At 44.5% G+C, this 22,311-nt stretch overlaps 1 protein-coding gene across 3 annotated transcripts in view; it reads left to right on the forward strand.

The window, feature by feature from the left end:
* Window positions 1-22,311, forward strand: part of LOC139280838 (uncharacterized) — a 106,328-nt gene that overhangs the window by 67,305 nt on the left and 16,712 nt on the right. For 2 of the 3 annotated variants that reach the window (XM_070900572.1, XM_070900571.1), the window contains exons 2-4: window positions 13,036-17,573; window positions 19,168-19,236; window positions 20,722-20,805. In XM_070900572.1, the coding sequence (XP_070756673.1) occupies window positions 13,121-17,573; window positions 19,168-19,236; window positions 20,722-20,805 (4,606 nt within the window). In that variant the 5' untranslated portion in view covers window positions 13,036-13,120. The remainder of the gene's footprint in view (window positions 1-13,035; window positions 17,574-19,167; window positions 19,237-20,721; window positions 20,806-22,311) is intronic. The other variant, XM_070900573.1, reaches the window with a different exon arrangement.

A 22,311-nucleotide genomic window follows, 5' to 3' on the forward strand; every position in this document is an offset into this window, starting at 1 on the left:
ATCGTGAATGTGCCAGCTCTTTGAAAAAGCTAGCTAGTTAGTCCCACTACCCTGCTTTTTCCCCATAACCCAGCAAATAGTTCGTTCTTTTTGAAAGTTACTATTAAATCTGCTTCCACCACCCTTCTAGGCAGTGCATTCCAACTCATAACGGCTCGCTACATAATTTATTTTTCTCCCCGTTTCTCTGCTGGTTGTTTTGCCAATTACCGTAAATCTCTATCCTTTGATTATTGACCCTCTAGCCAGTGGAAGCAGTTTCTCCCTATTTACTCTTATTAAAATCTTTCATGATTTTCAACACCTATTAAATCTCCCTGTAACCTTCTCTGCTCTAAAGAAAAAACCCTGTTTCTTGAGTCTATCCATATTACTGAAGTCCCTCATCCCTGGTTCCATTGTAGTAAATCTCTCCACCTTCTCAAGGCCTTGACATCCTTTCCTAAAGTGTAGTGCCCAGAATTGGCCACAATACTCTGGTGCATCCCCGATTTTAATCGCTCCACCTCCGGTGACCATATCCTCAGCTGCCTGGGCCCTAAGCTCTGGAATGTGCTCCCTGAATCTCTCTGCCTCTCTACCCCTCTCTCCTTTAAGACACTCCTTAAAACCGAGCTCTTTGACCAAGCTTTTGGTCACCTGTCCCAATATTTTCTTCAATGGTTTTGTTTTGATAATTGCTCCTGTAAAGCACCTTTGGATGATTTATTACATTGAAGGTGCAATATTATTGCAAATTGAGGCCTAACTGATGACTTATAAAGCTTTAGCATAACTTCTTTGCTTTTGTTGTACTCTATTTATAAAGCCCAGGATTGTGTGTGCTTTTTTAACAGCTATATCAACTTGTCCTGGCACGTTCAAAGATTTATGGTAAACCCCCAGCTCTCTGTCCCTGTATAACCTTTTAAAATTGTACCAATTAGCTAATATTGCCTTTCCTCATTCTTCTTTCCAAAATGCATTGCTTCACACTTTTCTACATTAAACCTCACCTGCCATGTATCTGCCTATTTCATCAGTCTCTGTCCTCCTGAAGTCTGTTGCTGTCCTCACTGCACTATGTTTCCAAGTTTTGTGTCATCTGCAAACTTTGAAATTATGCCCTGTACACCCAAGTCCAGGACATTTAATATAGATCAAAAAGAGCAATGGTCCCTGTGGGAGTGAAAGGCCATATTTCTGGAATACGTCACTTTCGGCACAGTCTGAGATGACACGTGCTGGGTTAAAAGTTGAAGCAGCTTTCTGATTAACATGGAGTGTATTGAAGTTTGGACCAAAGCAGAGGATGTATCTCAAAAACAAGACGCTAGATGGTATGAGAGTTATTCAGCCAATCAAATGAGTGGCGAGAGATCGTGGCAGAAATGCGGAGGAGCGGTGAGGGATTGTGGCTGAGATTCGGCAAGTGATCATGGCGGAGGTGCGGCAAATGTTTGGTGCGGAGGTGTGGTGAGATTGTAGTGGAGGTGCGGCAAATGGGGTATCGGGCCAACAAGAGCCAGGGGTAACATGGGCCAACCCCCACTGTGATATGTGCGCGCACTAGGTCTGTACAGCAGAGTAGGTCTTCGGTTGTCCAGGTTAACCCTTGACACGGGATAAAGGCCTTGCTCTGTCAAGCCCGTGTGAAGAACATATTAAACATAGAAACATAGAAAATAGGTGCCAGGAGTAGGGCATTTGGCCCTTCGAGCCTGCACCACCATTCAATAAGATCATGGCTGATCATCACCTCAGTACCCCTTTTCTGCTTTCTCTCTGTACCCATTGATCCCTTTAGCCATAAGGGCCATATCCAACACCCTCTTGAATATATCCAACGAACTGGCATCAACAACTCTCTGCGGTAGAGAATTCCACAGGTTAACAACTCTGAGTGAAGAAGTTTCTCCTCATCTCGGTCCTAAATGGCTTACCCCTTAACCTGAGACTGTGACCCCTGGTTCTGGACTTCCCCAACATCGGGAACATTCTTCCTGCCTCTAACCTGTCCAATCCCGTCAGAATTTTTTGTTTCTATGAGATCCCCTCGCATTCTTCCAAACTTCAGTGAATACAAGCCCAGTCGATCCAGTCTCTCCTTATATGTCAGTCTTGCCATCCCAGGAATCAGTCTGGTGAACCTTCGCTGCTCTCCCTCAATAGCATGAACGTCCTTCCTCAGATTAGGAGGCCAAAACCGAACACAATATTCCAGGTGTGGCCTCAACAAGGCCCTGTACAACTGCAGCAAGACCTCCCTGCTCCTAGACTCATCCTCTCGCTATGAAGCCAACATTCCATTTGCCGCCTTCACCGCCTGCTGTACCTGTTTACCAACTTTCAATGACTGGTGTACCATGACACCCAGGTCTCATTGCACCTCCGCTTTTCCTAATCTGTCACCATTTAGAAAATATTCTGTCTTCCTGTTTTTGCCACCAAAGTGGATAACCACACATTTATCCACATTATACTGAATCTGCCATGCATTTGCCCACTTACCTAACTTGTCCAAGTCACCCTGCAGCCTCTTAACATCATCCTCACAGCTCACACCGCCACCCAGCTTAGTGTCATCTGCAAACTTGGAGATATTACATTCAATTCCTTCATGTAAATCATTAATGTATATTGTAAATAGCTGGGGTCCCAGCACTGAACGCTGCGGCACCCCATTAGTCATTGCCTGCCATTATGAAAAGGACACCTGCTGATAAATTGGCCAGAAAAAGCAGCAAACCTGAGGACTGGGACAATTTTAGAATACAGCAGAGGAGGACAAAGGGTTTAATTAGGAGGGGAAAAATAGAGTATGAGAGGAAGCTTGCTGGGAACATAAAAACTGACTGCAAAAGCTTCTATAGATATGTGAAGAGAAAAAGATTAGTGAAAACAAACGTAGGTCCCTTGCCGTCAGATTCAGGTGAATTTATAATGGGGCACAAAGAAATGGTGGACCAGTTAAACAAATACTTTGGTTCTGTCTTCATGAATGAAGACACAAATAACCTTCCGGAAATACTAGGGCACCGAGGGTCTAGTGAGAAGGAGGAACTGAAGGAAATCCTTATTAGGCGGGAAATTGTGTTGGGGAAACTGATCGGATTGAAGGCCGATAAATCCCCGGGGCCTGATAGTCTGCATCCCAGGGTACTTAAGGAAGTAGCCCTAGAAATAGTGGATGCATTGGTGATCACCCTCCAACAGTCTACCGACTCCGGATCAATTCCCACGGACTGGAGAGTAGCCAATGTAACACCAACCGTCCAGAAGGGAGGGAGAGAGAAAACGGGCAATCACAGACTGGCCAGCCCGATAACAGTCACGGGGCAAATGCAGGAACCAACCACCTGTTTTACTCCAGACAGGGATGTACAATTGTTGAAGTTCATCCATGTGATCTTTAAATGTTTGCCATTGCTTATCCACCGTCAACCCTTTTAAGTATCGTTCGCCAGTCTATTCTAGCCAATTCAAGTCTCATACCATCAAAGTTACCTTTCCCTAAGTTCAGGACCCTAGTCTCTGAGTTAACTGTGTCACTCTCCATCTTAATGAAGAATTCTACCATGTTATGGGATTCTTTTAAATCATTGATAGCATACTGTGAATGGTCACTTTAGTTAACACTTGCTAATTGTGAGCCTCATTCTCTTCTCCCTCTCCCCCTTTTCTGGTCTTGCGCTGAAAAATGACATTTAAAAAATACTGCTTTTAGCTAGTTGTGTGTGCAGTACAACACTTTGTTCTGTTTCCTAGACAAACGGAATCATACTGCAAACGTGTATGCAATTTAAAAATAGGAAACACCGCCCAACACAGGTCTTTACAAGCTGAAGTACTGTATGATTCTAAGCCACTGGGAAAGTCAGCGCTAGAATCCTCAATCGTCTTCTCCCTGTGGCTGAGGATCCCTCGGAGTCCAAGTGCGGATTTCGTCCACTGCGGGGTACAACGTACATTATCTTTATGGCGCGACAACTGCAAGAGAACTGCAGGGAACAGCACCTTTGTACATGGCCTCCTTTGACCGTACAAAATCCTTTAACACTGACAACCGCAAGGGACTATGGAGCGTCCTCCTCTGTTTCGACTGCCCCCAAAAGTTTGTCGCCATCCACCGCCTGCTCCACGACGACCTACAAGCCGTGATCCTGACCAACGGACCCATCACAGACCCAATCCACGTCTGGACCGGGGTCAAGCAGAGCTGCATCATCGCTCCAACCCTCTTCTCGATCTTCCTCGCTGCAATGCGCCACCTCGCACTCAACAAGCTCCCCGCTGGAGTGGAACTAAATTACAGAACCAGTGGGAACCTGTTCAATCTTCGTCATCTCCAAGACCGTTCCAACCTCTGTCGTCGAGCTACAGTACGTGGACAACGCTTGCGTCTGCGCACATTCAGAAGCTGAACTCCAAGACATAGTCAACATCTTCACTGAGGGGTACGAAGCATAGGCCTTACACTAAACATCCATAAGACAAAGGTCCTCCACACAGCACTGCCCCTGCTCCCCCCCCCCCAGTCATTAAGATCCACGGTGCGGCCCTGGGCAATGTGGGCCACTTTCCATACCTTGGGAGCCTATTATCAGCAAGGGCAGACATAGATGACGAGATTCAACACTGCCTCCAGTGCGCCAGCGCACCCTTCGGCCACCCGAGGAAGAGTGTTCGTAGATTAGACCCTCAAATCTGTTACAAGCTCATGGTTTACAGGGCCCTAGTGATACCCACCCTCCTGTATGGCTGAGTGAAGGGTTAATCGCGTTAGTGCGAAATTGCTGTGTTTTAGAAAATGTACAATGACAGAATGAGATAAGCAATTGCGAAAAGGTCACAAGACGCTGAGCAAGAAAGAAACCAATCACACCAGACGCTGGACGAAGATGAGGAAGTAAGCGGGGCAAAGACGAAAAAAACTAGTTGCATAGACTCTTTTTGCAATGACAGATGTGGAAGCAGTGACATGTGATCTTTGCGGTGTACGACTTTAAATACTAATTTTTTGTATTGTAGCCTACATACAACTCCCCTGGTACCTTGTATTAATAAACTGTGTGTGTTTTCAAACTCTCTAACGTAATCTCGGAGTAGATTTATTTCTACCTCGGGGGTTTTCCCCCAACAGTTTTGGCGCTGCGAGCAAGGTGTACCGGTAAGCCCTCCTGACCGAGACTCGAACATACGGGGATAAGGTCGGATTTCACGACATCCCAGAAATTGGAACGTCGAACCGGCAGGGGTGAGGCTGCCGGACACCCAACGAACAAGTGAGACTTGGAGAGGTTTGATAACTGACAGTGAGTAGAAATTAAGATAAAGTAGAATATAAGTAAGGTAAGTGGTGTGTAAGAGAAACGAGTGTACCCGTCACTTCAATTGTCGCAAACTATCACAATCACCTAACTTGAGCCGAAATTAAGAGGGCAGATGCCCCACGTGATGGCCAAGGATTAAGGTCGAAGGGAACACTGGGAGGACAAAGTGACGCGGAAACCTGTGAGTGACTGTGTGATATGCATGGACTGGTGTGAGAGTTGAGGGATAATCCCATCGCAATAAATAAGTGACGGACTGGAAGAAGGCCCGCGTGAAGAGACTCATTCGCAGAGGAAGCGAGGGAAGGTCAGATCACATAATGGCGTCGGGGGAAGACCTTGAATGGGGGCCGGGAGGGTCTCTTAGTAGATTCGATACAGACAACCAAGAAGGGCTTAATAGATAAAATGATTAAAGACGGGTGGGATCCCTCGGCTGTCCCCAAGGATCAAAAGAATTGGTGGGAGAAACAGAAGCAGAAAAAGGCAAAGAAAGCCGGAGTACTTTTAGTATATCAGTTATGTGTGTTACAAAGTAAAACCAAATAATTAGTAGAGAAAAGTAAGGAGACAGAAGCCGAGAATAAGAAATGGAGAGAGCGGTATGAACAAACCAGCAAGCGGGGGGGGGGGGGGATCAGATTATGACCTCCGTCCGACTTATGTTGCCGCAGTAGTGGCCTCGTGTTAGCGTGAATGTTTTCTCGCAAGAATCACTCAACACTCTGGATCGGTTCTAACGCCAAAACGGCCTTTATTATGCTGGCGGGGAGGAAGAAGTCCAGGCACCTCTCTCCGCCGAACAAAGAAAACCATCAATATTTGTTTTACAGCTGTTAATTCCAGTTACTCAGCCCACATCGGCTGGACACAATCCAATCATAACGATTATAGAGTACATATCGGTTTCTTTAACCCAATAGAATTCCCCTGGTACATCGGCGGGGCTGTATGTTCGGTTCCTGTCAGCTCGGGCTGATTCATGACCCTGTGATGTGATGCAGGCCCCCTTATCCCTCTTACTTGGGGGCTCTGCTGTGACCTTGCTGAGCTATCTCAACATGGTTGCTAAGCAGTCCATCTGGAGTCATTGATTAAGGACATTCCGTACCAGGCACTATAATGGTTTGTTATGGTTATCTTGTCTCAAGCTGTTGATCCAAGACATTCCTGGTACCAGGCCTCACAGGGTCATTGCTCAGTCAGCCTCAGTCAGCAGTTCATTGCTTGACTAACTGAGTTCCCATCATGCTTGGAGGAGCCCCCTGTCAGCCATTTTATATTTGGCTACCATTTTAAATACATACATGTGTATGAATCAGCAGGTGCCTAATGCCCTACAACATCTCGGCTCCTCCCTTTGATGAGGAGACCGAGATGGAAGGGTCAAATTCAGTAAATACAGAAAGGGCAGCCCCTCTTAGGGTAACCCAGGGCATACAGGGAGGGAACCCCCGATATCAATACTATGCTTTCACCCCCACAGAAAAACAAATGATGAATCAGGATTTGGGGAGTCTACAACCACGGAAGAGAAATGTAGAATTTTGGCAAAAGTTAGAAGAATTGTATGAGACCCACGATATGCATGAGCGAGATGTCCACCAAATAGTTTGGGCTAACTGTCCAAAGGACCGGTGGACAGGGCTAGCACCCCCTCACAGTGACGGCACATGGATACCTGCCATGGGTGCCACAAGGGCACAACGGGACACTGCCAGAACGGGTTCGTCCAGGCTGTACAGGTCTTACTGGGAGCATCCACTCCAAATTGGGGATTGATAATGCAGACTGCCAGAAAAAGGGAGAAAACGGCAATGACTACGGAGAGAGGTTATGGGTCCAATACCAAGAATCCTCGGGACAGGCGGCCCCGAACAGAGAAGACCCAGTCTTCGTGAAAATGTTTAAGGATGGCCTTTTGGCCGACCATCAAAAGATCTTAAAAATGCTGCTTTGATTGAGCCCACACTTCCCTCATTTGTTCGCATAATGGGCCGTAGTCTCCTGCTGTATCCTAATCTCGGGTGAGAAGTTGCACACTTCCGACCTTTGCGTGATTGTGCAAATTAGTCTGTTCCCCGTACGTCGTGATTTTGTGTCCTCCCTTATTTCTCCAAGTGGTCATTCCTGGGCCCGAACACCCTCCTCATAAGCAATACCCCATTAAACCTGAAGCCCGAGAGGCCGCAAAACAAATCGTGCAGGACCTCTTGCGGAGCGGTGTCTTTCGGGAAGGCAAAAACACTACGAACTCGCCAACTTGGCCCGTAAAGAAACCAGATGGGTCATATCGATTGACCATAGACTATACGGTGTTAAATAAAGTAACTCCCCGCCAGCACCCCATCGTAGCAAGCCCAGCGACCATATTTAATGGACTGAAACCAGAACATAAAATATTCACGGTCTTAGATATAGCTAATGGATATTGGTCCATACCATTAGCCCAGTAGTCGCAAGATTCACAGTCGGGGATAGGCAGTACACTTGGACATTTCAATGAACTATGAGTCGAGCCTTGGAGACAGTAGATTTAATCCCCTATCGAAGTACCATCCTCCAATATGTGGACGATCTGTTGATTGCCTCGGAGGACGAAAGAGGACATATGGGGGGCTCTAATAGAAACTCTAGAAGCCTTAAAGAAAGCGGGATTTAAGGTAAACCCCAAGAAAGCTCAGATCGGATTGAAGAAGGTACAGTACTTGGGACACCAACTGTCGCAGAGGACAAAAACAATGCCCCACGACAGAAAGGAAGCAATTCGCATTATGCCCCGGCCGAAAACGGTCTGAGGAGTGCGTAATGTATTGGGACTCTAACTACTCTAACTATAGCTAACTTCGTGGCAATCGCGGAACCCATACAGAGACTAGTTAAGGGAGGAAAACCAGCTCTAGAAAGTGTGGAGTGGGGCCCGGAACAAGAAACGGCATACGGCCAGATAAAGGAAGCCCTGATGTCTGCACCAGGCTTAGGTCTGCCAAATATGAACGCACCGTTTCACATCCATTGTGAGAATGAGGGTGGGTTTTACGGAGCAGTAGTTACTCAAATGCATGGAGACAGAGCCCGCCCAGTAGCTTACTATTCCACCCAACAGTCGCCCGTGGCAGGAGGTCTGTCAAGATGTGTAGCAGCCTTGGACTGCGCAACGTGGGTGGTGAAAGTTAGTGAGCCAGTAGTAATGACAGGGGAGGTTATACTACATACCAAGCATACCTTGGTGGAAATACTCAACACCGGAAAATTGCGCTCCGTGTCCAACGTCCGCCGGGCCAAATGGGAAGCAGTATTACTTCCCTTAGATGGGTCCGTAAAAATTGTACGAGACACTGGGGAGAACCCGGCAGAGGGCCTCTTATCTGCGGGTGAGCCTCATGAGTGCAGTCACAGAAATGGGAGGACTCACCACGACACAAGTGAGATTCCCCTTGAAAACCCTGAGCTGATCCTGTATGTGGAAATATATTCAGGGGACCCCGCATACGGGATGGGTGGTGGTAGACGAAGCGCTAAACACTGTACGAAAGGGAAGGTTAGACGGAGGACTGTCGGTCCAAGTAGCTGAACTCACTGCCCTAACTGAAGCCCTCCAACTGGCCGAAGGCCGGCGAGCAAATATATATATGGATAGACGCTATGCCTTTGGGGTAGTCCATGACTACATGACTGCCTGGGCCAGGAGAGAGTTCATCACTTCGGGCGGGAAGGCTATCAAACACGAGGGCCGAATCAGACTACTATTAGATGTTGCCAGTAAACCCGCAGAGGCAGCAGTGATCAAGGTTTAAGGCTCACCAGAAAGTAGTAAACAATGTCCAACGGGGCAATGGAGCAGCAGATAAAGTGGCACAGGAAGCAGGTATATCCTTAGAAGTGCAGGAAGAAGTTGTATGTAGTATCATTACCAGGGAAGATATAGACATTGTGAGATTACATGCCGATATAAGTGATGAAGAAAAGAAAGATTGGGGCACAAAAGGAGGGAGCCAGGGTGACGACTTCGTATGGAGGAAAGATGGGAAGGTGATAGCCCCGGTTTGTATTAGACAAATGCTCATGGAACTACACCACGGCATCAGTCATGTCGGATGGAACATCATGATAACAAACATAACTGGGGATTGGTGGTGGCCAGGAATGGGACGGGACGTAGCTAAGTACTGTCAGCAATGTGTCACGTGTGCCCAGCACAACCCAGGAAAGGCCGTTAAGGTTAGAATGGCTCACCAACCACGACCAAGGGGGCTGTGGGAGTGTATACAGATAGACTTCACGGGACCTTTACCATCCTCAAGGGGCAAGAAATACTGTCCAGTAATAATAGATCAGTTTACGCGGTGGGTAGAAGTATTCGCCACGCGAAACTGCACCGCAATCACAGTGGCCCGAATATTGGCAGAGGAAGTAATCCCACATTGGGGCATCTCTATCCGAATTGATTCCGACCAGGGAACCCATTTTACCGGACAAATAATGGAGGAGGTGTGTGCTATGTTGGGTATTAGACAGAAGTTTCATATCCCCTACCACCCGCAAAGCTCTGAGATGGTAGAATGGATGAACAGGACATTTAAAACAGCCCGAGCAAAGGCCATCCAAGAGATAGGACAAGCTTGGGCGGATTTCCTACCCACAATCTTGATGAGACAAAGGGCAATTCCTAACCGAGTGACGGGATTAACTCCATATGAGTTGATGACAGGCAGGGCGATGCGCCTGGCGGAAGGAATCATAACTGCGGAATCCGACGTAGGACCGCTGAGGGATCGGATTAGAAAGGAACTGAGTAAGCAACTTAAGAAATTGAGAAAGGAAGTGAGGGAACGGCAAGCAGGCAGGGACGAACAGAAGGGATTGACGGACCAAGGGGAGGTCCCGCAGGTAGGCGCGAAGGTAATGGTAAAATGTCTGCCAAGATGAACTGGGTTTGCTCCCCGTTGGTCTGGCCCATTTGAAGTCCTAATTAGCGGTGTCTCAGAAGGTGGCGTACACATGCCCAAAACACCCATATGATGAGATTTTACAAGCAGCAGAATGAGGTGCGACAGGAGATGGGAACCTGGACCCCGGAGTGGAGACCCCGGGACTCAGGAACCGGCACATCACATCACCAATTTTTGCATGAAGACCGGGTATATGTTGGCCTAGAATTATGCATCTGAAAAATTTCGGCCAAATGAGGGATTGAAGGGTTAATTGCGTTAGTGCGAAATTGCTGTGCTTTAGAAAATGTACTATGACCGAATGAGATAAGCAATTGCGAAAAGGTCACAAGACGCTGAGCAAGAAAGAAACCAATCACACCAGATGCTAGCTGAAGATGAGGAAGTAAGCGGGAGAAAGACGAAAAAATACTAGTTGCGTAGACTTTTTTTGCAGTGACAGATGTGGAAGAAGTGACGTGACCTTTGCGGTGTACGACTTTACTCATTTTTTGTAAACCCAAGTTGAGTTGTAGCCTACATACAACTCCCCTGGTACCTTGTATTAATAAACTGTATGTGTTTTCAAACTCTAACATAGTCTCGGAGTAGATTTATTTCTACCTCGGGGGTTTTCCCCCAACACTGAGACATGGACCATATACAGCAGACACCTCAAATCGATGGAGAAATACCACCAAAGATGTCTCCGCAAGATCCTGCAATCCCCTGGGAGGACAGGCGCACCAATGTTAGCATCCTCGATCAGGCCAACATCTTCAGGATCAAAGCACTGACCACACTCGACCAGCTCCGTTGGGCGGGCCACATTGCCTGACACAAGACTCCCAAAGCAAGTGCTCTATTCAGAACTCCTACACGGTAAGCGAGCCCCAGGTGGGAAGAGGTAACACCCTCAAAGCCGCCTTGATAAAATGCAACATCCCCACTGCCACCTGGGAGTCCCTGGCCAAAGACAGCCCTAAGTGGAGGAAGAGCATCCGGGAGGGCGCTGAGCATCTCGAGTCTCTGTGCCGAGAGCATGCAGTAAGCAAGCGCAGGCAACGGAAGGAGCGTGCGGCAAACCAGTCCCAAACACCCTTTCCTTCAACGACTGTCCCACCTGTGACAGAGACAGTCATTCCTGTATTGGACTGTTCAGTCACCTAAGAACTCACTTTGAGTGGAAGCAAGTCTTCCTCTATTTCGAGGGATTGCCTATGACCATGATGAAGTCCAGGGAGATCCCCTCATGTTCTGATAAATGTTCCTGTACCAGAGCCAAAGAAAACCTAGCTTGAATTTCATGTATGTGTACTTGGCTGTTGTGTTGGACATAACTTTTGATGTGCAGGCACTGACTGTTAATAATTAGACTGAGGTACTTTGGGATGTGCAAATGCACAATACAAGTGTAAGTTATATTTTTTCCTAACCCTGAACATGCTTCAAATTCCACATCCAATTGATGACAAACAGCCAGTTAGTACCATTACAATATAATTTTCCTACATCCCTACTTCAGCTCCACTAGTCAAAATCCGCATCCATGTCAGTGATACCTCCTGACTTAATTTCAGCAATTTACCCTGCTAAGTTCTAATCTCCTTGTGCGTGACTCATCCAGACGTATGCAAGTTTGTTCGTTCTTTCACAGATTTTTTTTATTGCCAAGCCAGTTTTTAGTCCTGCCAGCTAATTTTCTGTTTGATGCCAGTTATATTTATTGGGGCAGATGTTCCGGCCTCCCAGGTCCGACGGAGTGCGTATGGACCCGGGAAGGGATCGCAAAAGCCGGTTTTCAACGCACAATGCGCATGCGCTGAAAACCGGCTTTTCCGATCTGTCAAGCTGAAGCCTGACGGATCACGCATCTCGGGAGCGAGGACATTTTCAAGGAAAAGATTGCGGGATTTACCCATATCTTGCCCAGCAAATGTCCTCAAAACTCTTGCACCTGATAAAAGCAGGCGCGTAGCCTACTTTTACAGGCAATAAGAGTTTTAAAACATACAAAAATAGAATAAAATTAAATGAAAAAAACACTTGTTTAAAAACCCTGCTCACTAAGGTAAGTTTATTTTTAACCCTAATTACAAAACTTTAAAAAAAAAACGGAAAAATATATATTATTTTTCTAAGGCAATTTTAATTGTGAGGTGTTTTTTATTTTTTATTACAATGTTTAGTGTGTTTTTTTTTCTTATTAATAGCAGTGAGAACTCGTAGACACGGAGTTCTCATTGCTATTAATGAGAAAGCTGTGGAATACTGTACCTGATTGGTTGAGCAGTCACACGTGACTGCATCTTCTGCGTGGGAACCTGGAGGACGGGAGTGCGCTTCGCAGCGCGGGAAGAGAAGGCCTCCCCACCGGAATCCCAGGTTCCTCCGTGACCACCAGGTACATTCGGAGAAATTTTTCAGGTCAGAGGCATCTGCCTGCTGGAAGCCTCCGACTGCAATTTCTGAGCCATTATCTCGAGTTTTACCAAACGGCTTCTGAAAGCTAATGGTCTTTTGGTGGTACTTGGCTGTTGTGTTGGACATAACTTTTGATACATAGGCACTAACTGTCTTGATTTCAGTGGAGAGTATTGCTCTCGGAGCACGTAAGAAATCTGGGTACAATTTTGCCACCATTAATTTAGTTACTGTTGTGTGAAACTTTCGATCTCGGTTAAACAGTGTTTGTCCATCACCATTATTTAAAAAATATGATGTCCGAGTCATGTGGGTATATTTTTAAACTCCTGATAATTTCCTCATTCTTGCTGCTTTTTTTTTTGCAGACTTCCTGTGGCATAAGGACTACTATTTGGGTTGTTGAGTTTTGTGCCAAGGACATTAAATCGTTACTGGCTGATTATGACTTGAATGAGAGAAGGCATGAATCCCCTTGCCCAGAGCCGCAATGATGAAAGAGTAATATACGATTGCTCAAGAGGACTACCACCACCATATCCAACATCTAAGCCGATTCTTAATGATTCCACATGTGCTGCAAATAGAACTTTCGTGTATCCAGCACCGCCACACTCTCAGCATAATACCAGTAGTAGACCTGTTGAGAGTGCCTTGCAAACCTTTAACCAAATGATTGGCACAGTTCAGCCTCTGGCACATGCACAGGCATTCAAGTCTCAGCAAGTTCTTTCCAATGTTAATGCCAACTTGCAAGCACAGAACAATTTAGTCTGTGAAACTGTTTCACAGCCAATGTATCAAACTGTTGCTGTTCCAGGAAGGAGGCAAGCTACAATACTTAGCAAAGACAATACAGTAAAAAGTAAAGAAGTCCAACAGCTTGCTCTAAATGGACTTGTATGGATGACTACCAATGGCCAAACAGTTCAGACTGCTAATAATGTCCAGAATATCCATTCTGCTAGGATGATGCAAGCTTTTAACCCAGTGATAGCTTATCAGAATCAAAATGTAGGCCATTCTTCTAAAACGCTAATTTCCATAACCTCTGCAAATGGAAGTGTACCTCATATTTCAATGGGTCAAGGATGTGTAAATGTTTCTGAATCGCAAGGAAATCGTAGCTCATCTCTTGTGAGTGTAATAGCAAATAATTTTGTGAAATGTGATGACCAGATACAAATTCAAGCTGCTTATGGAAAGGTGGGTGTAGATCAAGTTCAGTACAAAGCACCTTCAACTGTACCTAGCAACACACCTGCTCAGCTTTGTCAAAAAAACTGGACGCCCCTTACAAATTCTGTATCTCGACCTGCTCTCGCCTATGGAACACAAACTAGAGTTGACTCTTCTCAGGGTGATTTGCAGGGATCATCGGTTTGGTTGAGTACCCAGCAAAACGTACAGCACAATACAACTAATTCTTGGTTTTCACCAACAAATTCAAATGGGCAAAAGGGAATGGTGCTTGCACGGGTTACTCCAATGTCTCATGACTGGAGAAATTTGCAGCAAAACCCACATGCTTTTCTGTCTACCGACACATCTAAACTGAAGAACTTGCATGAAGACACCCATTTGCATCATAAATTAGGAAGTAGTCAACAGAATAGAAGTTTAGAAGATGCCAGTTCAACTTCTGAAAAGTCAGTCGAAAAGACAAACCATACAACTACTCAGTCACCCACTGCGGGAATAAACACCGAAAGAAATATTCCCCGTGCACCAGTTGTGGCACCTCTTACATTTAAGCCAAATTTATACAGGCAACAAAATGTACACAATATTCACTTTTATACACCTTCAACTATCAATGGACATAGTATTATAACTTCTCCAATATCTTCTTCAGATTTAAATGCCCAGCACAATGTAACTGCCCCAGGAAATAACATTTCAACTCCAGGAATTAACATTTCAACTGCTAAATTAAGTTCACAGAACACAGTTTCTGTAGCCTCCCATTTGTCCCCATTGTCTGTTGGACATTGTAACTTTGGAGTTTCGCCAATAAGCAATTCAAATTCGATCACCCAACAGATTGTGACTGCATCTGCAGTTGGAGTGGGGGCTTTGTATAATAGTGGTGATCATCAAGGTACTCTGCCACCTTCAGATGTTCCACAGTCTATGAATGTGGTGTACTCAACAATCAGACTAGCGTCTAAAAATGTAGGTAAACAAACAATTCAGTTTGTTCCTTCGGGTTCCAATCCTCCACCTGTAGGATTTAGCAATGAAAATCCTGTACTCACTCCGATTCATCTTTCATCCAGAGGAGACTATGGGAAGCAGAGTGCTGCAGGCCTTGTACTTGTTATTCCATCGTCAGTGGTTGTGCATAATTGCCAGAATATGGAAGGTACTTCTGTTTATAGCCCCTCTACAATATTGACTCACGGAAATATGCCAGTGAGGCTAACTGAAGACCAAGGTGAAATCTCTAAAGTTGTGGAAGTGCCTACTTCAGTGTTGGAGAAATCTCAAAACACACCGTCATTAGTTGCTAATCCATCAAGCTTGACTGAGCGGCAACGTGAAGAAATATGTGGTATCGGCTCATCACCTGTCGGAGGATTTTGTGAGCAGCAGACAAATTATGCAAATCCACCACCAGTACCCAATCCGAAGTCTCCAACTGGACTGTTGTCTTCCTCCAGTGAGTCAAATGGAAAAAAGAGGAACCTAATTCTGGGTACAGGAACGTCGTTCAAAGATTCAAGTACCAAACATGATCTGATGTCTTGTGATGGTCAGGAAAATTCGACTGTGATTGATGATCCACCTCAAAAAAGGTTTCTGGCTTCTGCTCTGGAAGATGCTTCAAAGGATGCAAATGGTGGTAAAAATGTACTTCCATGTGTTGATAAAGCAATAAACTCTGCAGAGCCATATGTCAGTGAGAAAGCAATAAACTCTCCAAAGCTGATAACATGCAGTGAAAGACAAGCTAAAGATGAGGCTACAATTACTGTTGCAAGAGATGGCACAGTTGAGCCGGAGATCTACATCACTGGTGTTTTTTCACTTGGAGGCAGGACTGGACTGTGGGGATCTGATAAAACGAGCTCGCCTTGTTCTTTTGTTGATCTAACCGGCCCACCTGGCGAGCACACCGGCCCGCCTGGCGAGCACACCGGCCCGCCTGGCGAGCACACCGGCCTGTCTGCAGAGGAGGTGAACAATTCATCTGCAAGTAAAGGATCAATAACTAGAGAATCCAGTTTGAAAGAGAAAGTAAGTCACGTACAAGATTGTGACATGCTTGTTGTGGAGGAAAATACACAAACGACGTGTGCACCTCTATCTAATTTCAAAAGCAGACCATGCTCCTCGGTGACTGAATCCCCTAAAATGGTGCATGAACAATCAATATTGGAAAGTTCACTTGAGAAAAACATTGATCAACTGTCCTCTGAATCTGATGAAGGTCCTGCTGACATTTTAATAGATCTAACTGGAGATGAAGACAATTTGACTGAACCTCTGCAGACTGATTCTGTATTGCCATCTGATAAAGAACCGGAGGAAAAACTGGTTTCTGACAAAAGTATCATGTCCTTTGAAATTAATGGCCCATCTCCTTTAAAGTCTTTAGAAAAGAAAACTCAAGATCTTGATGGTCTGTTGCATTCAATTGACACAGCAATTGAAGCTTTGTTAAATTTCTGGACTCCCTCTGCTTTCACATCTGCATGTGACAACAATGGAAAGTCAGCTTGCAATCACTATAATCTACAAGATGGAGAAACTTGTGAGTGTAACATGGAAAAAATTGCTAAAGAAACTGCATTGAGTTCTTTTGAAGAGGTGCATATGCCAAATGAAGGGGATAAAGCTGGCCTGCATGAGGATGCAGATTGCAACTCACCTTGTAACATAAAGGTACTTGGACACACTGAAATTTTGAATCTACTTGATGAGATATCAAAATCGATACCAAATGAGAGACTGCCTGCAGAAGGTGCAGGGTCTGAAACATTCAGTCGCTCAGTTATGAGGTTGAGTGAGGAAATGCAAAGTAAAGCTTCACAGAATACCAGCAGTGATGGGTGCAAGGATAGCAGTTCCAAGGCAATGGAGATGAAGTCATCAGGTAGACACGGGGGAGAACAAAATCATGCACCATTACGGAGTCTCAGCAATAAAAGCAGCACCGTTAAGAAGGGAAAACAACAGGAAAAGAAAGTATACTGCTGTATTAATGCCTGGCTAGTTGCATCTGGTGTGCTTGGCATTTACTGCCATTGTAAATTATCACAGGGAAATAAAACTGAAAACCAGACAGATTTGCCAAATGCAGTACATGAGACCCAAAATAGTAATGAGACTAGTAATCCAAATTGTATTGTAAATCACTTAGAAATAGAGACCATTTTAGACAATGTGCCAATTGCTACTCATGGGAAGCATGACTTGGAAGTGTCTGAAAACTGGAATTCTATGCCCAGGAGCTGTTCCAGTATTGTCCCTGACTGTAATCAGGAAAAAGTTATGGGAGAAGTGCAGCAAGAAGTGGGTGTTGAAGCAATGCATCAGTCTAGTGAAAGCAGTACTAGAGTAGTAGAAGAAACTGAGAGAGAAGGCCTGTGCAAGCCAGGCAATGCAAACTTGAATCACCTTAATACGTCTGAGGAATCGGATAAATTAACTTGTAAAGTTACTCTTGACAGGAAACTTGATCAAAAGAAAATCAAGGAAAACAAAAACAATTCTCAAGATGTAGTTGAAATTGAACCAGATAAAGAAATTTGGACCATTCTTCTGGAAAAGGAACTTAATGAAGATAAAACAAAGGATGTGAGCAGAGATCCTTCTCCGAATGTATTGACTGAGGAGGCCAGTAGCCAAACTGATGCAAAGAAGCTTAACCAGCATCTTGGAGTTAAACTGGAATTTAAGGGTAGGAGAAACTGACTACTCTTCAGTTTAATGCAACAATGACTTGGGAATATTGCTTGATGCAATGACTATCGCTAGTCATTCTTTGAATACCAGCTATGTGGAATACTCTAGCACATGTTTTTCATAACACAGGTTGCTGACCACTTTCTCCCCTCCTTCCCCTTGACCCCACCAAAAAAAATCATGACTTAAACCATTCTCCGATACTGCACATTTTTTAAGGCTGATATGTGGGAGTAATTTCAAGTCTGTAATCTCATGTCTGGCCTCGTATAACACCCGACCATCGTCTCTTCTTGCATTTCTCAGCATCTGATCCCTTGATGAGAAAATGTCCTAGAGAAAAATTCTCTAACATGCCTTATTTTCTTCAATCTTTTCATATTTGAAATTCTAAAATATTTTTATTCCTGAACGCATTGCTGAATAGAGATATGCAAGTTTGGACCCAACTTGGCTAAATTCCCAATAACAGCATGGCTGTGTGGTGATGTGCTAAGCATTTCCCTACTAGGGCAAGGCGAAAACAGATTGGGTGGGGCCCCCAGCAAGTTGCATTCGGTTATCTATTCCATTGCTGCAGGAGGCGGTTGGGAGTGAAGGGAAAACAGCTAGGTAAAGTGTACTTGTCCTTAGTTTCCTTTTTAAAGTACTAAATATAATAAAAATGGGCTGACAATTGGGTATTACAGTTTATTTTAGGGAAGGAGGTGGCAAGTTGGAAATGCTGAGGAAGGGAGTTCCAAAGGCTGGGGGCACAATAACTGGAAGAGCAGCTGCCAATGATGGAGCAGTCATAGAGGAGCAAGGAACAAGAAGTAGGCTGGTGTTGGAAGTCCAGACAGTGTACATAAGGACATCAGGCTAGAGGTGATTTATGGAGATAGGGCATGGCCGTGGACAAATTTGAAGAATAAAAGTTGATTCTCTGAGACACAAGAAACAATTGGAGCTTGGTGAGGACAAGTGATGGTGATGCAGGCCTCAGTACAGGTATCGTTTGTGCCATTCTGGAGGCTTGGTTAATTAAATGGTAGAAGCAGAAAGGAAGGTAAAGAGTGTCGGAAAATTCCAGCCATGAGGTGATTTTAAAAGAAAAAGCAGTAAGAGCAGAGGCAGGCGATTTTGCAAACGTGAACGAAAGTAGTCTTCGTTGTTGATCAAATGTGGGAAAGGAAGCCAAATCAGCTTTCTAATTGTCTGGGTGTCCATCTAGTCTTTTCTTGCATTGTGATCGAAATTGAAGGTTTGACTAATTCAGCCGCAATGCCAAATGACTTCTAGAGTACATGAATACCAACCCCAAAATTGTATTTGAAATGTTTCTATATGTAATATGAACATACAAAATTGACAGGCAGGAAGAGATCAGCGATCCATCAAACCTGCCCCATGTTATTGATGGCCGGACCATCATGTTTGAACACTGCTTCTTTCCCACTCTCCCTCACAGCCATGCACTATCCTGGGAGAAGGAAGATGAATGTTTCTATATGAAATAGGTTTCTAGATGAAGTTTAAAAAAAATAGAAAACCAAAAAAAAATGTTGAATATTTCAAACCTGACAGTGATTCATTGATTTTGTTTTTAGTACTGAAAAAGAAATCTGGTGGTTCTAATTGCTGGAATCCACAGAAAAAAAGGAAGAGTGGTATTCGGGGTGAGGATTTTGTGTCTCCATTTTCTTCTTTTTTTTTTCAATTTAAATTGAGAATGCAAAATTAAGTTTACTATATGTTGTGAAACAAGAAGGTTGTTCCAGTGGAACGTTTCACCATTTGCAAGTAAGTTCAGTAGAGTCAGTGCTGCAGTTCTTCCCTGCTGATCTCGCTTTTAAGTTTAATTTACTTCATTTGTTTTTCTTATCGCTAATATTAACACAAACTGTTATTACTGAAAAAGGCATCTTAAGATGCATCTTTCAGGTTTAATTCCAAAAGCATCATGCTTGAACTGCATCATTTTGAGAACACAATTTGGGTTTCAAAGGCTGTATTATGAAAATGATGTGTTGTTGAAATTAATTGAATGTGTCCATTGTCTCTCGCTCATTGTAATATAGTTTTTTTGAATGCAGGAAATGTAAGTTCTATTACACATTTTTGTAGAAATCTAATTATACCAAACTAAGATGGGTAGTGGAATTGAAGGAGGTAGCTCAGAAATTACAGAAGCATTTGGGTAAAATTTGCATGAGGGTAAAACAGCAGCAGATGAAATTTAATGCTGACCAGTTAAAAGTGCTGCATGGATGACTAGCCTACAATATGAATGGTGTTGAAATAGATGATGATGAAGCTGAAAGAGAACTGGGAGCCTTCATAGACACTCTACCCAATTCAGAGCAGCATTCATAAAAGCAATTAGAATGCTGAATGTCTTAGCCAGAATAATAAAATATACGTCAGAGGATATTGTGCTAAAGCTACATGGCAATCAGACCAGACTAGGTCCGGTCACTGAGAAACAAGGCTATATTGAGATGCTGGAGGCATGGCAGAAAGGAGTCATGGAGTTGGTCTGTAATGTCAGGGTGGTGAGTTATGAGGAAAGATGGAAGAAACTTGGGCTTTTCAGGTTGGAAAAGGGAGAGTTGACCTTCTAGAGGTGTATAAGATAGGTAAGGGAATGGAAAGATTACAAGAGGACATGGCCCAAACTTGTAAAATGTCATTTGAAGATTGATTTCGGGAGGATCTCTTTCACACAGTGATCAACATGTGAAATAGACTTTGTGGAGGCGCAAACCTTGAAATTAATTTTGGAATGCTAAGCTCTTTCTAGATGGATAAGATGGGCTGAATGGCTGCCTTCATACATAATTACCATTTTTCATAACTTCAGGTAATGGATTACAGGGCAGCATGAGCTGGCCAATGGCTTGTCCTCTTGCCAGGCAATGTGGATTAGGATCTAATTGCTGCACTGCCTAGTGCTTATCCTTATTGATTTGTGGGTGTATGTATGCATAATCAACTTTCAAAAAGTGGGAATGGCTTGCTATTGTATGGGTTTCCATCAAAAGGCCTTGGAGCTTGCTGGAAGTTGATGGTTTCAGTAAATCACAGTGACAGCCGTGGTAAGTGAATGTGACACGTACTCTTTTTTTTATATTGATAAAATTTGCTGCTCGCTGCTCTTTTAGGAAAGAAAAGAAAATCTGGCAAGAACCATCATCTGGAGAAAAGCAACCATAGTCCACAGAAGAAAACGAGGTTAGACATTGAAGGTGAGGATTTTGTTGTTTGTTTCTGTCCTGGGATCTATAGCTACATTTCCCATATGGCAAAACAAAATGTGTATAATGGTAAAGAAAGAATAATGCCACAAAGTTTCAACATGTCTTACCAGTTACATTACTGTCTTCTGTTGAACACTACACTTCCTTAGAATCTTAAAATTACTAGCAAATGGGAAGGGTGACTGTTAGCAATTAAACTTCCCACTTGGAACATTGAGTTAACTCAGTGGCAAGAACAAAGTAACTATTACATAATTGCTTAATCAACAACAACAGCAACTTGCATTTGTATAGCACCTTTAATGTAGTAAAACATCCCAAAGACCTTCACAGGAGCATTATCAAACAAAATTTGACAGTTTGAACAAAATCAAAGCCATGTCAATTGCATCTTGACCGTTGCCCAACAAACCAACTACTATCTAGTTTAGGATACTGTTTCCTTCTTCATATTTAGCAAGAACAAACTTGCATTTATATAGCGTCTTTCAGAACCTCAAGATGTCTCATGGCGCTTCACAGCCAATGAAATACTTTGTGTGGTATAAAACTGATTCCTCCCGAATCCTCATGGAAAGCTATAATTAATTGCAAGCCCATAAGGATGGGGAAGCCTTCACAATGGTGTGCTATTCTGGATCACCTGAGAATTCTGGTGGACTGAAATGATAGTGAAGTGCTATGTTTGAGATGCCCCCGGGTTAATCCAGGAAACCAACCAAAAAACGATACTTGCCGCCATACTGTGGTACAGAATGTATACGGATTGTATTGGACCACTACGCATCACTAAGGGGAAATAAGTACATATTGGTTCTCATCGTTATAGGCGGTTCCTCGAAGTGAGGATGACTTGCTTCCACACCAAAAAAAAGGATGAGTTCACAGGTGTTTCGAATGAAGAACCTGAACTACATCCTCGAGGGTGGAAGAGTGGTGGCCGTTGCACACCAGCCACTACGGGCTTGACAGAGCTAGGTCTTAGTCCAGTGGCAAGGATTACCCAAGACAACTGGAGACCTAGTGCGCGCACACATCACAGCGCAGGCTAGCCTGTGCTGCCCCTGGCCCCGAACTCACGCCTCCCCTGGGCCCCGATCACGTCCCTCCACAATCTCTTGCAGCTCCTTCACCTGATCTCGCTGCTCCTGCTGTATCGGCCCATGTTCCAATCACTGACCTGGACCTTGCTGACGTCACTGTTCGCTGCCGTTGTTCCCCTGCACCAGCTCGAGCTGTACCTTGCAATGGTACGCCTCCACGCTGCTCCTGGGCCTCCGCACGCCGCTCCTTTTATGGCCCCGACCTGCCGCTGATGGTCTCTCGCAGGTGGGGCCTCCATGCTGCTTTAGTATGTTGGTTCTAGTACACTAGTGGCTATACGGAGACTTTCCCAATCAAAGGTTTTCAGGGTAAAACCCCACGGTACGGTGGGAAATTCCGCGACCCAGTTCCTATTATCACGCTACCCGATTGAGGTGAATGGGAAACCCA

The sequence above is a fragment of the Pristiophorus japonicus genome, chromosome 15 (assembly GCF_044704955.1).
Source record: "Pristiophorus japonicus isolate sPriJap1 chromosome 15, sPriJap1.hap1, whole genome shotgun sequence".
In the NCBI taxonomy this organism is placed as follows: Eukaryota; Metazoa; Chordata; class Chondrichthyes; family Pristiophoridae; genus Pristiophorus; species Pristiophorus japonicus.